Source organism: Folsomia candida, unplaced genomic scaffold (genome assembly GCF_002217175.1).
Source record: "Folsomia candida strain VU population unplaced genomic scaffold, ASM221717v1 Fcan01_Sc011, whole genome shotgun sequence".
Lineage (NCBI taxonomy): Eukaryota > Metazoa > Arthropoda > Collembola > Entomobryomorpha > Isotomidae > Folsomia > Folsomia candida.
The window spans coordinates 2,846,040-2,863,456 of NW_019091203.1; the positions used below are offsets into that span (position 1 = coordinate 2,846,040).

Sequence of the window (17,417 nt, forward strand, 5' to 3'; positions counted from 1 at the left end):
AAACCATCCCAGAAACCAGAGTCCTAATGAAGTCAACGGCACAGTCAACGGTACAGTCAATGGCATAGTCAACAGCACAGCCAACGGCACCAGTACTGAAACTGTAAATGCTTTCACCGATCGAGCCGATTCAACTAGAGGCTATCGGGGTGTACTTGGAATTGTTAAAGTAAAGTTAACCGGCCAAAGAGGTTCAAAGGAAGTCTACACGCTAGTGGATCCAGGGGCGACAACAGGACTTATTGACGATGACGTAGCGAAACAGATTGGCCTCGATGGACCCAAGATCTCAATGTGTATTAAAGGGGTAGAATCCACCGGTCAGCCCGTCGAATCAAAGTTGGTTAAGTTTAAACTAGCAGGAAGTTATCCAGGCGCAAGAACATACCAAATGAATTATGTGAAGACATTGCCTGGAATGGACATGGGAACGTTTTCTTTCGACCTCAATCAAGCAATTCGATCCAATCCTAGATTCAACGGAATTCCACTGAAATCATACAAAGATGTCAAACCTAAGCTCTTAATAGGAAATGACCATATCTTCCTTACTGAGCACTTGAAAATAATTGGAGGTAGAGTCAACCAGCCACGCGCCTATAAGTCAAGGCTAGGATGGTATGTTAGCGGAGTTCTGGGTCAACGGAATCAGTCAACGGAATCCGTCTACGATATTTGCTATGGCGATTCAACGGCACCAGATTCAACGGCACAAGACTCTGCAATACATGAGATGATGAAGGTTAGTTTTTCAACGGAAGATTTTGTAGTGAAGACTATTCATGAAAGGCCGAGATCACGAGAAGATGAGCGTGCGATGAAAATATTGGCCTACACAACTAGCATGATTCCCTTTCAGGACAAATGTCAAACGGGATTGTTGTGGAAAGTCAACGGCACCAAGTTTCCAGTAAGCGACGTCAATGCGCTTCGAAGATTAAGGTGTCAAGAAAGAACGATGGATAAGAATCCAGTCATAGGGGAAGCCTATTATGATAAGATCAATGAGTATGAACAAAAGAAGTTTGTCCAAAAACTGAGAGACTCTACAGTTGTGCTTTGTACACCAACCAACTATGATCGAAAGTTCAGGACATGTGTGGCTCACCGAATCAGCGAAATCCTGGACATATTAGATACATCCGAATGGAGTTGGGTACCGACTAAAGAAAACCCAGCCGATGATGCTACTCGAGATTCCGTTGAAGCAGACCTAACACCAAGAAGTAGGTGGTTAAACGGACCCAAGTTTTTAAGATTATCACCAGATCGGTGGCCGACAGAGTCAAAGAAAATTCAACCGGAAGACTTAGATGCAGATGAATTAGAAATGAAAATAGAAGTACATGCCGTTGAAATTTCAACGGCACCGACAGACATTGGAATCAATATTGATGAATTTGACGACCTGACAAATCCACTAACAGCTTCGGCGAAAACAATTAGGACTGAAGTAAACGATTGGTCGAAAGCCGAAGAACTTGACAAGTCGAAGATGTACTGGCTTAAAAGAAGTCAACAACAAAAATTCCTTGAAGGGATACACATTCTGAACAGGGGGAAGTTGGTTCCAATCAAAAGTCGGATCGTGAATTTAGGACCTATTCTGAAGAAAGGGATGTCAAGAATGACCAGAATGGTTCCCACAACACGATTAGCAAGACCGCGTGGTGCCCCTGAGTGTAAAAACTGTGATAACGGTACGGACTTCGGAGGGGAAGCTAAAGAATTACAAGCAATTATAGAACAATTAAAGAAGGATGACTTTAAACGACATGCCGTTGAAAACGAGATTCAATGGCACTTTACTCTACCGGCAAGCCCGCACATGGAAGGAGTCCGAGAACGGCTACTGGGGTCCGTGAAGATGCGAAGCGGAAAATTCAACGGCACCATCCCAATTATGAACCTTCAGATGGGAGAATTTTCAGATGATGACCTCATTTTGAGAAAACAATGGCGAAAGGCCCAGCGAATTGCTGATATGTTTTGGACTCGATGGATTAAGGAGTATTTACCAACTTTGGCCAAGCGAAGCAAGTGGCACAAGACGCATAAATCAATCAATGTTGGAGATCCAGTGATAATTGAGGACGACCAAGCCCCGAGAAACAATTGGCAGCAAGGCGAAGTCGTCGAGGTGTACCCAGGGCGAGATGGCGTGATACGTGTGGCGGATGTACGGATTTCAGAAGGGCATATCTACCAAAGTCCCTTCGTCAAGCTGTGCATCTTGGAAACCACACCCGCAACAGAAGAAGACATTTCAACTAAGTGAATAGTGAAAGTGAAAGTGCTAGATATAAAACTGTGTTTTATAGGGGGAAGAAATGTCGTGGCAGAATGCGCCTATTTAGAATTTATAAAATTTATTTATATGATATGATGATTTATATTTAATTTGTTTCTTAAAATTATGAAATTTTGTTAATTATTTGATTTAATGGAAATGCCGTTGAATTCAATGGAATAATTCAACGGTACAATGTAAATAGGATAATACTAGTATTGAATTCAACGGAAGAATTCAACGGAATAATTCAACGGTACAACGTACAATAAGATAATGTTAGTATATAATCAACGGAACCAACGGCATAGTTTAATAATTTGTTAATTTTCAAAGTATAATAGTTAAAAATGTAATCTACTGTAATTTATTGAAATATTTGTTAAAATGCCATTGAAATTCAACGGAATCTGTAATGCCGTTTAATGCCGTTGAAGGTGGGTTCCATGAGTCCGACCCATCTAGTACTTAAGTCGATGCGCAAGTCGCATCATCATCATTTGCCCGTTCGACACGGAACGAACAACATCTCCGAGATAACTTCGTACCATTCTTGTAACTGTATATACGTCCTAAGGATAAATAAATCTCAACATTATTAGTAAAATAAGCCCGTTTTAGAGCATTCAACGGAATTGATTGAATCATCGAATTGCCATTAATAGGGAGTTTACTAGTAGTCAAATTAGACCGGATAATCCAGGAAGGACATTCCGTTGAAGAGATCATTTTGATCCGTCATTTTGATTAGTCATTTTGATCCGTAGCCTTACAACCTACGTATTTTTGAACCACTGAGTTATTAAAGTGAGTTAAGTCTTTTAGTGACGGAGTTCTACTTAGGAAGGAATTTGTAGAAGTAGTGTTCTGCCGTCACACAACTAATATTGTTTAAAAAAATGTTGTTTCATATTTTAACATCATTCTTTTGAAACTGCATTAAAATTAATAAGTTTGTAGTCACGGTCCCAACAATCTGTAAAATTTAAACAATTATTTTCAAAATTACTCGACTGCAGTATCCGAAATTTTTTAAATTCACCGGTCAAATTAGTCCCAGATATACTCTGAAGAAATCCGTCTCTATCCAAATTGGCTTCAAGTTTGCGTAGCTCAAAAGCAAGTGATTGTTCTCGTTAAACTTGTCGGCTTTTTGAGACGATTTGTCTTCACAGTTCTCAACAAATTCGCCACTTTGGCGGCCAATCTGCGATCCCATTTTGCAAATTATGAAAACTAGATAAAAATACCCAATCACTGTTACAACATCAGACGATATTCCTCTCAGATTTGCTAGCAGACGGTTAGAAAACGAGGCTACAAAATATGCCGAAAATACCACCCGGGTGACACTATGTGCCATATCGATAACGAGGCAAGTACCAAACAGGCGAGTAAATGAGGACACGTTTTGAACGAGGCGCGAATATAGCTGGATTTTGATTTCCATTGGGGTACAGTGATACTCTTGCAAATGCTCCAGAATTTCTATATACCAATTTAGAAAGCAGGTCAGTAGGAAGAGGAAGATGACGTGGATGTATCCGATCGTGACTGGTATTGACATGATGCAAATTGCGGTGATCGATGCTGCACAAAAATACTTGAATTTTTTATTTTTATTTATTTTCAACCTGCAATATTTACAACTTATTAGTGAATAACTCACCGGCAGTTTCATGTCCTACGTTTGTATTTCCTACGTAGCCTTCCCACATGTAAATACAAGCGATTCAGCATGCCCCAGCTATAATGAGTTCCCAATGAAGCCTGGTTTCATATTTTTTACGCATTCTTGGAATCGTTTTGATGAGACAATTGGATTTTGCAACGTCCAAAAATGTGAAAAATTCTTCGATTAAATTAACGAATTCGACGTTAAATTGGGCGAATTTATTTCTTCGAAGAAATATTGTGAGTTGAATTAACACTGTCGTAAAAATATGGACAGCCGCTTTAATTATGATGATAGCATAGAAAGTGCTAGACATTACTCCCAGCTCTTCGTCCCATACTTCCGGGATTTTTGGTTGGTGTCCTTTAGAGAAGGCAAACAATACGGAAATGTCGGCAATCGTGACGACGACAAAAATCAGGGATGGCAGACATAGGGCAGTATTAGAACACTTTTTGCCCTTACTTTTATTGCGGTTGGAAATTGGGAATTGGAAGTAACCGAAAGTTTGATACATTTTCAGAACAGTTGTATCCATTTTTAGAAAGTTAAAAGATTTGTTGTTTGCGGTTCAGCATTTCTACCTGGATGCAATAAATTTAGAAGACTATTTGCAATTTTGCAAGCATGATTAATTGCAGGGGCTACGTCAAACTGTGGATATATCGATTTTAAAATAGATATTAATAAATTGGCAATTACTTATCATAAGTACTTCGCAATTGCAATGCCTAAATTTAATTTCAGGACATGCCTAGTATTTACTCTTTATGTGATGCTTATTTAAGTAGGTCATCTAGATTGGGTGTTATTAAATAGCGTTTGGCAATGACTTAAGTTAAATCATGCAAATTATGTAAGAGTTATCCCTTTATTAGAACGTTCACATGTTCTACAGAAAAACTGTTGCTGAACATGGAGGTATGACTTCAAAACAATTTAATGTTATGAAATACAACAAGTATATAATGTCAACGCCTGAATAGATTCATTGATTCGCCTGAATCCAGGTTATAAAGAAAATATCTAAAGTTACGGACCGTTCGCCAGCTTGGTTTATTGTTAGGACTGGAAGATTTTTTAATGATCGCGAAGGGTAAAATTCGCAATAGCAAACGCAAGTTTAAACCCTAAGAGGCGTCGGCAATTAGCATTTAATGTGCTACCGCCGCCGGTCGGACTATCTCTAATTATGAGTAATTCGGCCACCCCACAAAGTGCATGCATTCAAAGTTACAGATTGATACTACAAGTGACAAATGATTTTATTAGAATGATTTCTTCCCAATACAGTTAAATATGCCATTCTACATTTTCTGTGTGTACAAGGTAGCAAACCAAGTTTCAATGAAATTAATGCATCATTTGCCGGTTTGGCGAGACATAGACTTTAATAATTGAAATGTTTCATTACATTAATGGATTTACATTTTGCTTTGGAATTACTCGTATCATAGTGACTTAACAATTGAAATGATTAATAGGCTCAAGTAAAATAAATACAAGACTAGGCTAAAATCTTTGCCTTCTAAAGTAACTAAGGTATTATGCGATAATAATTTTTTTTATTTGAATTTTTGTCTAAATTTTTCATGTCTTGTCGCTGTTCTGAAACTGCATCAACACAATCAAGTTTGTCGTCACGGTTCCTACGATCTGCAAAAAAATTAAACCTTAGCTAATTTTTAGCAAATCTTCAGTAAATATAAATAAAGGTCAATTTTACCGGTGCAATAAGGCCAAGATTAACCCTAAAGTAGTCCGTCTCTATCCAAATCTGTTTCATCTTAACGTTCCTCGAATTTACCCAGAAAAGGCGCTTGTGTTCGAAAAACTTATCGCCCTTTAGAAATCCAGGCTCGTCACAACTCTTGATGAAATCGCCACTCAATCTGCCCAGTTGGGATCCTTTCTTACATAACATGAAGACCAAGTACAAGTAGCCAACCACCGTCAACGTGTCAGACGATATTCCTCTCACAGTTTTGTAAGGTAGCGCCACACTTGAGGCGAGAAAGTAGGACGAAAATATAATCCGCATGACACTATGTGCCATATCGAAGACGATGCTGGTGCCGAAAAAGCGAACAAATGCAGAAACATTTCGACCAAGCCGCGAATAAAGTTCAATTCTAAGTTCAACCGGGGTGGAGTGAGACTCTTCTAATCGGCGCAGCATTTCAAGGTACCAGTTGAGAAAGTAGGCAAGTAGGTAGGGGAAAATCGCTTGGATGTAACCAAACGTGGCTGGGATGACGGTAAGATATATTGAGGTGGCTGATCAAGAACAGAAACAAATTAAGGAAACTTATTTAACAAATTAGGTGTAAAAATTAACGAAATTATGAGTACTTACCTCCACGCCCTGCATCTGTTAAGTAGCCGTGCCATAGGTCGGTGATTAGTAACGTGCAAATAAATCCGACCAGAATGACTTCCACCTTGAGACCGAACTCGTACCTGTTTCGCTTAATCTTCAAAGATTCTAGACCCGTTGGATTTGAAAATATAGAAAAGTATTCAACCAGAGTGGTGAAATCGGTGTGGAATTGCAATAACTGTTTTCTTCCCAAGAATATCCTGAATCGAACAAATATGGAGGTGGCGGTATGAGCTGTAGCCTTCAGGACGAGGGTGGAGTATAAAGTGGTGCTGATTAATTTTCGAGTAATATTTGTATCCCCTTTTCCTTGCACGTATCCAAATAAGTAGGCGAAGATCATGAAAACGTCGACAATAGTGATGAAGGAAAATAATAGGATTGGTATGTATTGGATTAAGTTGGGTTTATTATTTTGATTTTTTTGACTTTTTGGTTGATTTGGTAGAGAAATTGGGTAATAGCCTAAGATCTGAGATATTCGTAGCACCGAGGTGTCCATGTTTGTGGGCGAATTAAAGCTGAGTGGCGATTAATGAAGAAAAATTAAATAGTTACATACATCGGTTGACGTATGCACGTGGGTATTTGCGTAGCAATTTGGATGCATTATTATTTATTCCCAAATAGCATTTTTACTTGTACGCAATTTGTAAATATGGATATAGATATTTACCGATATATTTTATGGTGAAAGAGGCAATGAAATATTTTTCAATTACGCTAATTGACAATGTTGAAATGAGTTTGGTTAAATTTAATTTGACATTTACTCAATTTAATAATTCGTTTGTATAAATGTATGTAAGTATGTATTGCCATCTTGCTTTTGTCATAGAGTAAGGAGTATAAAATTTATGTATTTATTTATCCTCAATTTTAATTTGTGTATTAGCAAATATGTAGTGCAACATGAAAATGAATGAATATACAAACTACATACACAGTAGTAGAAGGAAACTTTGGTAACGAATCTTTGTTTAAAAGTACTTACTAAAAGTAATTACTAGACAAGGATATAAAAATACTGGATAATTAGCTTGAATAGATTTAACGGAAATGATGTATCCTGATTTACTTGCATTAAAAAGTAAAATTTCAGCGTAATTAATAATTTAAGGATTCCAGTAAAGTAAATGTGTTGTCTTGTAAATGAAACCAGACTTGTATAATTGCCATTTATTTTTCCTTTAAAGATTTCAATATGTTAATCTATTTCCATTTTTGAAATTAAATCAAATTGTGCTAAGCATTGGTGATATGGTGATATAATTAATTTAATTTAATTCGTTAATTACATCATGATGTTTATTACGAACACTGTATAAAATACATGCATGTTTATGCAAATAAGATCTTATTGCCTAACTATACATCATTTAGCAATCAGATCCTTCTAATTCCTAGCATGCAGTCGATTTGTCGCTATTTTGAAACTGCATCAGAACAATCAAGTTTGTCGTCACGGTTCCAATAATCTGTCAACAGCAAAAATACTTAAACAAAACTACCAATCTTCACATAACGATCTAAAATAAATAAACTCACCGGCGCAATAAGGCCAAGATTTACTCTAAAGTAGTCCGTCGCTATCCAAATCCGTTTCATCTTAACGTTCCTCGAATTGATGAGGAAGAGGCGATCGTTTCCGAAAAACTTCTCCCCTTCTGGATAATCACACCTACCACAATTCTGGACGAAGTAGCCACTCCAACTTTCAAGTTTTGACCCCTTCCGACATATCATGAAGACCAAGTAGAAGTAGCCGGCTACAATAAAAGCGTCAGAAACAATCCCCCTAAAATTTTGGTACGACAACGTTACACTTGTGGCAAGAAAGTAGGCCGAAAATATAATGCGCATGACACTATGTGCCATATCGATGACGATGCAGGTGCCGAAAAAGCGCACAAATGAGGCAACATTTCGCCCCAATTGGCAATAAAGCTTGACTCTATGTTCCACCGAGGTGTTGTCAAACTGCACTAATCGGCGCAACATTTCAAGATACCAGTTGAGAAAGAAAGTTAAAAGATACGGAAATATGGCGTGGATGTAGCCAAGCGTTGCAGGGAAGACGATAAGGAAAATTGATGTTACTGGGACACCATTAAAACAAATTACTGAAAAATTGTTACTTATACTGCAAATTTAAATAATTATTAAAATTTACCTCCTCGCGAATAATCTGTCAAGTGGACGTGCCACATGTCCGCAATGAATATTGCACACGATATTCCTGACAAAATTACTTCAACTTTAAGACCGCAGTCGTACCTGTTTACGTGCGCGGTTTTCAAAGAACCCGGGGCCGCGGGTTTTGGCAAAGTTGCAAATTGTTCAGTCAGAGTGGCAAACTCGGTGTGAAATTTAAATAGTTTATCTCTTCCGAGGAAGATTCTTAACCTGATAAAAACTGAGGTTGCAATATGAGCTGTGGCTTTTAGGAACAAGGTAAAGTACAAGGTGCTTGTGAATATTTTAGTCTTTCCATTTTCTGACTGGTTTCCTCCTGTTACGTAGGTAAGAATTATGATCATGATTATGTCGACGGGAATAAAGAGGAAAAAGAGTAAGGTTGGTATGTACAGTGTCGGACAGATGTCTACGTCCACATAGTCGCGTCAATTTCATTTTCAAATTGTCACTGAACTACTGAACCAATTTTCATCATTGATATATCAAATTCTCACAAATTTAACGTAATTTCATAAAACATATGAGTTATTTCTGAAAATTCTGGGAAAACTGAGAATCATAGTGCAGAGCGAGAGAGGATGAAATTTGAGCGGACAAAAGTCTACGTCCACTTCACTTTAATTGTCAACAACAAAAATCTCTCCAATTTATAAAATCAGGTAACTTAATAAATCTATCAATAACATATGCCGCATTAATTTTTAAATAATTTTCTTCCAGAAAAATATGATGGCGTCGACACGCAAGGAAATTCCTATCGCTATTCGAGATCTTGTCATTCAGGACTGGAAGGGTGGACAAAAAGGGGGCTGTCGCAGAGACAAATATGGACCGACTTGGACGACGATTTGTCTTCCAACAAGACAACGATCCGAAACACTCTGCCAAGTCCACCATGGAACACTTCAAGAAAAAAAAATTCCGAAGCTAGAATGGCCTCCCCAATCTCCAGACTTGAATCCCATTGAGCATCTGTGCGACCACATTGAAAGAGAAATAAGAAAACAATCTTTTTCAGGAATTCCGGGCCTTAAATCCAGAATTCGTGAAGTTTGGGAAACCATTTCTGAAGATGTGACCAAGAATTTGGTAAACTCAATGACTCGACGCCTTGAAGCCGTCCTTAAAGCGAACGGAGGCCCAACCAAATATTAAAAATTAATTGTTATAACATTCCTTATAAATTACAGTTTTTTTGTATGTTTTCTCTGACTGGACGTTGACTTTTGTCCATCCAATTGTTTTCATTTTGAATTAAAATACATCTCTGGCCTAAAATAAATTTTTTAGCGGAAAACTAATAATGTGCTATGAAATTACGTTAAATTTGTGAGAATTTGATATATCAATGATGAAAATTGGTTCAGTAGTTCAGTGACAATTTGAAAATGAAATTGACGCGACTATGTGGACGTAGACATCTGTCCGACACTGTATTGGAAAAAGGGAAAGTGTTTGTTCCCTTTCTTTGGAATAGTTTGATTTTTGTGAGAACTCAAAGGAATTGGATAATAACCTAAAATCTGCGAAATTCGTAACGCGGTTGTATCCATGATGGTTTTAGAAAATGCAACTTGAGCTTTAATCTGACGTTTGGGACTAGTCTGATATTTAAATAGGAATGTCAACATACTTATTTATCTAGCAAATTGTAAATAGGAACTGGAAATTGGAATGAGAAAGTTTTCAATTACGTAAATTGACCATATTTTTGGATAAATGTGATTTGACGTTTAATTCATGAAGTGTGTAATTTGTCAAATCATTTGACTCAAATGCACTTATTAATGCCGCTAAATGTAAAGTGGAATTAATTAAGTTAAGTAATTATGTTTAGCAATTTGCTTCCAATTTGGAATAAGATGAAGTTGGAATGACAGTTTTCAATTATGCAAATTGTTCATATTTGAAACGATTTGGAATAAATGTAACGTTTAATCCATGAAGTGTATAATTTGTTATATCTGTGAGTATTTTATTCCAAAATATGTATTCTGTATGTTCAATTCTGAGTTGGAAGTTAAGAATTTATCTCTCAACTTTAATTTCTGGACAAATATTTAAATACGTAATTGGATTAAATTAATATGTCTAATGATTTTTAGTTTGTGTAAAATTATTCGCTCGAAAATAATATTAAAGAAATTATGCGAAAGTATTGAAATTTTTCAAGGTGACTGCATTTATTAACCTATCTCATTACAATGCATACACAAAAGCTTAATGTACAAATTACGTTTATTTGGATTACTATTTAGTACAATTTTCTCGGTTCATCTCTTATCTTTGCTACCAATTTCCTCACAATTGGATCCAGAAATCTATCCTCCTCCACAAACTCTGCCATTTCCTTAATTTCGTTAAAAAACTGTCTACTTTCCCCCGACATTTGCAGTTTCAACCCCTCTCTCTCCTCCCTAATTGTAACTGCTTGCCTCACCGCAATCATCAATCCCGCCACGACCTGCTCCGTCAATTCAAGCACGCGTACGCAATCCCTCGCCGCGATCGTGCCCATGCTGACCTTGTCCTGGTTGTGGCATTCCGTCGACCTAGAAAACACCGAAGCGGGCATCGTCCCCTTCAAAGCTTCCGCCGTCCAGGCAGATACGCTAATCTGCAACCCCTTTAGCCCATGGTTGATCGCTGCGCGTTCCCCGACACACCCTGACAGATTTGATGGCAGCCCGTTGCTGTAGTTTGGATCTACCAAACTGGCCATCTGCCGGTCCATGAGGTCAGCCATGTTGGCTACTTGGACCTTAAGGGTGTCCATCGCTGCCGCAATGTGACCGCCGTAAAACATTGCGCCGTGAAAAACCCTTCCGCCATCCGCGACATCGATGATGGGATTGTCGTTCGCAGAGTTTAGTTCGCCTTCAATAAGTCCTTTGCAAAAGGGGAGAAGGTCTTCTAAAACTCCGATTATGTGCGGGGCACATCGAGTCGAGTAGCGGTCCTGGATGCGGTGGACTTTACTGTAGTTTTGCGGTGCGGTGGAAATGAGTAAGTCTTGGCGGATGCGGGCGGCCACCCGCTGTTGGCCGGGGTGAGGTTTGACGGAGAAGAGGGTCTCATCATAGTGGAAGAGGTTCCCCTTCAAGGCTAGAATTGTGAGGGAGGTGAGACGCGTGGCGAGGTGGGAGATTTGAAGAGCTCGTTGGTACGCGAGGCAGGCGACACCGGTCATGGCGGAGGTTCCATTGATCAGGGCGAGGGCTTCTTTAGGGATTAGGGTGAGTGGGGTCATACCAACCTGGGAGTAATTAAAGATAATTAATAGAAAATTAGATTTTGTAAAAAAAATTGAGGTTTTTAAAATTGGCGCATTTTTTATGACTGAAATTTTATAGTAAATAAAATCTTAATACTTTTGCCAACGCGACTTTTGCCGGTATGACTTCCCCTTGATAAAGTACATCGCGGTAACCACACAGCACCGCACCTATGTAAGATAGCGGCGTTAAATCTCCACTCGCCCCGACGGACCCCTCTTGCGGAATTCTTGGGAGAACATCATTTTTCAAAAGTCCCGCAATCTGTTCCAGCAGTTCCAATCGTACTCCGCTATACCCTTTCGCTAAAGAAATCAACCTCGCCGCTAAGATCGCTCTGGTCTGCTCGGCATCAAAATAAGCGCCTGATCCGCACCCATGAAACTGGATGACGTGGCTGGGTAATTCCGCGATCAGTTCGGGAGAGATGGTGACCGTGCAGGACTCGCCAAGGCCGGTGGTCACACCGTAAATAACGTGACCCTCCTTGACCAGTTTTTCCACCGTGGCTGGTCCGAGACGAATCCGGTCGACAAAATCTTGCTGAGACGATAATTCGCAGATTGCCTCTTGGGAGGATAATCGTGCAATGTCTTCTATCGAGATGTGGTTACATCCAATTGTTACCTTGTTGGAGAGATAGTGACCCATTGTTGAAATTGCAAGGTTAAGATTTTGCAAATATATGTGCAAATTGAGAAATTAATGACAAGTTCGTTATTGCTTATGAAACTCCAACTGAACGAAACCTGTTTATATATGGAAGAATTACTTGGCAATGTACCTAATTTATGCAATGTGCATCATCCTGTCGCACGTATGTAACCAGATCCACTTCTGCGAATAATATATACTCCGAAATCATTTATTAAATGTTTTTTTCCGCTTGGTGCTTTATCATTTCCAACTAAATGTTGGACTTCCGACCCAGATTTAAATGAATACGTAGTGTAAAAGTTATACGTATGCAATGTGTTGTTGTTGTGATCGTAATTGTGCAAATATTCATATTCACGTAATTTATTGATTTCCAACTGCGCTTTTAACAGCTGTAAACAAGATTAGTGTTGCATATTATGCAAACTGCCTACCTAATTGTGAGTCAGAGTGAGTATGTTGTTATTTCCAGGAACGGATTTTTTGTTGATCTTTACCAGATAGAATTTAGCATGAACTCGTCTGCAATTATGGCACAGATCACAATGCATAATGTTTAAAGCAGCAGACGGATTTAATCAGCGTCAACAAAAAATAAGTTCCATTGTCCAACTTTCCAATTAATCGTGATCAAAAGGCGTCAGTGGAGAAATAAACGTGGCCAGAATCGCGTATTATTTTATTTGTAGCCGGTCTAGTATTATATTATCTACACTTGGGAGATTAACTAACATATTTCTTAATAATTTAATCTCATAAATAAATTAGTATTACGTATTTGCTATAACGAAACTTGACAGAAATGTCGTTGGGATATTGAGACAACTTTATACTACTGTTGCGAGTAATTAATATCATACTAATTTTACTTAAGAATCTTTTTTCAATAAAATTTTAAGTAATGAAATTATAAATAAAATATATATCTTCAATTACAGTAAATTTGGGCGTGTTCGGCCTCGGAGCGGTGATTGCATGGACATCACCAGGACTTGCGTCTCTGTCCAAAGATTTTAATTTATCTTCAGTGTCTATAGCATGGATTACATCGATAGTAAATGTAAGTGGCAATAATTATTACTAAAAAATATATTAGAGGTAGTTAAAGTTAACGATTAAAGTCGATTAAAAATTTTTCATAATTGTGATCAGCAAAAACTAATCGTCTGTTTTTGACGGTTATTTTTTTAAACAATCAATTACAAACTTGATGATCGCATACCTTGACTACTCTTACTAAATAAGATATAATAAATTTGTATTATTTTTATTAAACCTGCTACAGATTGGAGGCCTCATATCTTGCTTAAGTGCAGGATTCGTAATGGACAAGTTAGGAAGAAAATTATCCGCCTTATTCGCCACAATTCCCACCCTGTTGGGCTGGTTGGTGTTAATATTTTCCAAAAATGTTTGGATGTTATACATCTCCCGGTTTATTTTGGGGTATGCGGCATCCTTCTATGGCGTCGTGGGGCCAGTTCTGGTCGGGGAAATAGCAGAACCGAAAATTAGAGGGGTGTTATCAAATATGTACGGGATATTCTTAACTTCTGGGATGTTATGCAGGTTTGTAGACAGAAAATTTATGAAAAGAATGGTTTTCGGATTAAAAATATTTATTACATAAATTTCTAAATTTTTTTAGTTATGTCGTCGGAAGTTTTGTGGATTGGCAAATGCTCTCAATTATATCCGCTATAATTCCAGTGGTTCAATTTTTCATGTTAATCTTTACCTCGGAATCGCCTCGTCATCTCCTTCATAGAGGGAAATATGAGAAAGCAGCCGAATGTCTGGCATGGTACAGGGGTGTAACGAGATTGGAGGATGTTGAGACCGAAATTAAAGCGGTATTTTTAAATTTTTGTTATATATTTTGAAATAGCAAGTGTAATAATTGTTTTTTGATTTAGATTCCAGCCGCCAATGTTTCCAAAAGTGATGGAAATCTTAGCCTCAGAAAACTATCAATCTTTCAACGAAACAACGCAATGCCACTGGTTCTATGTGTTGCGTTAGTCTTCATAGAACAGTTGTCCGGTTTTGCCGTGATAGTGTCATATACCGCCGACATTTTCAAATCTGCCGGTCATACTGCGAACGGAAATACCTTGGCGATAATATTTGGAGGGTTTCAACTTCTCGCTAGGGCCTTATCGTGTCTCCTTATCGATAAGGCGGGTCGACGACCACTCCTCTTAATGGGGGAGGTGGGCATGACGGTGTCTTTGGGAATTTTGGGAACATATTTTTACTTTTTTGAAAAACTAAATACCGTTCTGATCTCGTCATGGGTACCTGTGATATGTTTGGTAGTGTACATATGCATGTTCAGTGTTGGGATTGGACCAATATCGACGACAGTTATGGGTGAAATATTGCCGCAAGAGATAAGAGGTGGGAGAAATGTATTTTTTAGTATTTTGAAAAATTTTGTAAAATTTTATTACAATTTCTTGAAATTTTATCAATTTTTTTGAAATTTGTAGGAGTGGGGTCAGCTCTGTGCACAGCAGCTTTGCGGGGTTCAGCGTTCACGATAACGTTCGCATTTGAAGGTGTGAAGGACCAGGTTGGAAGCTATGGCGTTTTTTGGATTTTTGCAGGTGTCTGTGCAATTGGACTTATTACGATTTATTTTTGGATACCAGAGACCAAAGGGAAGAGTTTTGAAGATATTAAAAGTTTGTTTTTGGACGTTTAAAAGTATTTTCTTAGTGATAATGTGTATTAGGTTTCTGTATTAATTTACTTATTCACCATCTTTTTATAATCTTTATTCTAATCTTTTTTACTATTTAAATAAACTGTAATGAAGTTAATCTGGCGTGCCTGGCACTACCATGATGACCATAAACTAGCAAAAATAATAATTTTATTACGAATTAATGTCACAAAAATCGACAACCATAATCGCAAAATCAACCTTAAAATGTCATATGCACATAAGTAGATAATACAACGATCGCCTCAAAGTTGGTTATGGAACTTAAGATTAAACAGACTGAGTTTGAAATATAATGCATACTTTACACATTTAGGTTGGAAAGAGGTACTTGTCCTTAAAAATGAGGACGACATTGACTTTAATTCCAAGGAGATGAATAAAGATAAAATTACTGATCAAACTTGCATAAGTTAATATTTTATAGGAAGGAATGATTACTGTGGATATTTCTTGGATTGAAGTATTAACTAAGTTATTAAATAATTGTCAATATCCCTATTCCAACTATTCCAAGTAATGTTAAGCCATGTGGTTAGATTTGCCGACTTTTATTCCACAACATGAAATGAAAACTAAATGTTAAACCAATAAACTTTCCAAATATCTGATAAAGACGTATTTATTGACAGATCGAAATTAATACAAAATTTACAGAAATACGATCGATCTTGCAAATAAAAAACTGGCATTGAATTTAATTCTCCTTTCTCATCTTACATTAATCGCTCCAGGCATGATTTGTCCTGGATAAAACTGACTCGAAAAAAGTTCCGAATTTAAAACTAATTAGTTAATTACTTTTTTGCAGTTAAAAAACTTCGTAATGGACTACAAAGAAATTTGGCTCGGTCTGAAAATATATTCCAAAGGATATTCCTACCTGTGGGAGTACCCTATGTACTTCAATTTTGAAACGAGGCGCGCCTCTCATATTCCCCGCAACCATGTCAGGTTCAAGGTGTGGTCATTATTTGTCGGAATATCCATGTTTCTCGCACTCGTGGGATCATTACTTTGTCTCCTCTGGCTAAATTTCGTACAAAGCGGAATAAATAATGTCACAATAGTGGAAATTTTCGTTTGTTTCTTTGTCTTGATTTTAGGAATATATGGATTTAGCGTGTTCCTCTGGCTCTATATTTTACTTGAAGATGCGACCACAATTACGAACCAATTCTGTGCTATGTTTGACAACTTTTTTGAACAAGGTAAATAAGGAAAGACTTAAAAAAATATTGTTAATTGTTTTCAAAAAATTGCAGGTAAAACTACGGCAAAACCAAAGACAAACAATCTAATCCGAAAGCAGACTAATATTTTTAAGATGAAAGACACAGAACTTATAGTAAAATTTCTTCAAGGGGGAATGGTTTACTATGTAATTTTCCCCTTTGTTTTTGCCCCATTTTTTATAATATTGGAAGTGGATCCTCCCTATATTTTATACAAATTGGTTTTGGACTCTTTAGATGTTAAAGTTGAATCTGTAATAGTAGAAATATTGGTGACTCTTGTCCGATTAGGGTATATTTTTACATGTACATTTGAAGGATCGCGAATGTTTGCATTTTGCGTGTTATACTTGTTATTGCGAGTTTGTGGATTTTCTACCGTATTTAATAAGCTAATTGTCACACTGCAAGGTGTGAAATCTGGTCAAGAATATTTTTCCCAAGTTGAGAAATGTTTCCAATATTTTAACATTTTTCGCATAATTTTGCAACATTGTCGTGTCGAAACGATGAACATTTTGTGTCTGGGCAGTATCACAATTTTTGGGCTGACTGTGTTAAGTAATTTTGCAACGATTAAAATACACGGAGTTTTTAATGTGATATTTTACCTTATTTTTGCCTCTATTTCGACCGGGGTATTTACCATAATTCCAAAACTTATTTCTATTGTGGTTAAATGTGGGGAGGGTGAGAGGAAAGTGATTTTGGGATTTAGGGAGATAATTAGATATTATTTAAATAACAAAAGTGAGAGTAGGAGGGATAGCATAAGTTATAAAATTCTAAGAAAACGTACTAAATCTTTGTATCCGATAGGGTTTGGAATTGGCATGGGTAACTTTGCATTAAAAGTTTGCACGATGGAAGGAAAGAGTGGGATTTATGAACTAATTGTGGGTCACACGATTACATGTTTATTGTCGATAAGAATAGATTAGATGTTTGATAATCATATGGTTAGAAATAAATTTTTTA

The 17,417-nt window shown here is 37.3% G+C and overlaps 3 protein-coding genes and 1 long non-coding RNA gene across 4 annotated transcripts; 1 reads left to right on the top strand and 3 right to left on the bottom strand.

Annotated features, from left to right (window-relative positions):
• Positions 1-5,337: 5,337 nt before the first annotated feature.
• Positions 5,338-5,934, bottom strand: LOC118437081. The gene is made up of 2 exons (XR_004835870.1): positions 5,692-5,934; positions 5,338-5,621 (listed from the first exon to the last, which is right to left on the bottom strand). It is a non-coding gene; the product is annotated as an uncharacterized LOC118437081 (long non-coding RNA).
• A 1,794-nt stretch (positions 5,935-7,728) lies between these two features.
• Positions 7,729-8,241, bottom strand: LOC118437091. The gene is made up of 2 exons (XM_035855880.1): positions 7,894-8,241; positions 7,729-7,823 (listed from the first exon to the last, which is right to left on the bottom strand). Exons 1-2 carry the CDS (start codon positions 8,221-8,223, stop codon positions 7,749-7,751), a joined length of 405 nt encoding a protein of 134 aa, XP_035711773.1. The 5' UTR covers positions 8,224-8,241; the 3' UTR covers positions 7,729-7,748.
• A 2,461-nt stretch (positions 8,242-10,702) lies between these two features.
• On the bottom strand, positions 10,703-12,558 carry LOC110854919 (histidine ammonia-lyase). The gene is made up of 2 exons (XM_022103350.2): positions 11,916-12,558; positions 10,703-11,800 (listed from the first exon to the last, which is right to left on the bottom strand). Exons 1-2 carry the CDS (start codon positions 12,468-12,470, stop codon positions 10,799-10,801), a joined length of 1,557 nt encoding a protein of 518 aa, XP_021959042.1. The 5' UTR covers positions 12,471-12,558; the 3' UTR covers positions 10,703-10,798.
• Positions 12,559-13,021: 463 nt separating this feature from the next.
• LOC110854840 (facilitated trehalose transporter Tret1) lies at positions 13,022-15,336 on the top strand. The gene is made up of 7 exons (XM_022103271.2): positions 13,022-13,030; positions 13,245-13,320; positions 13,415-13,536; positions 13,762-14,045; positions 14,125-14,329; positions 14,393-14,876; positions 14,969-15,336. Exons 1-7 carry the CDS (start codon positions 13,022-13,024, stop codon positions 15,181-15,183), a joined length of 1,395 nt encoding a protein of 464 aa, XP_021958963.1. The 3' UTR covers positions 15,184-15,336.
• Positions 15,337-17,417: the final 2,081 nt, after the last annotated feature.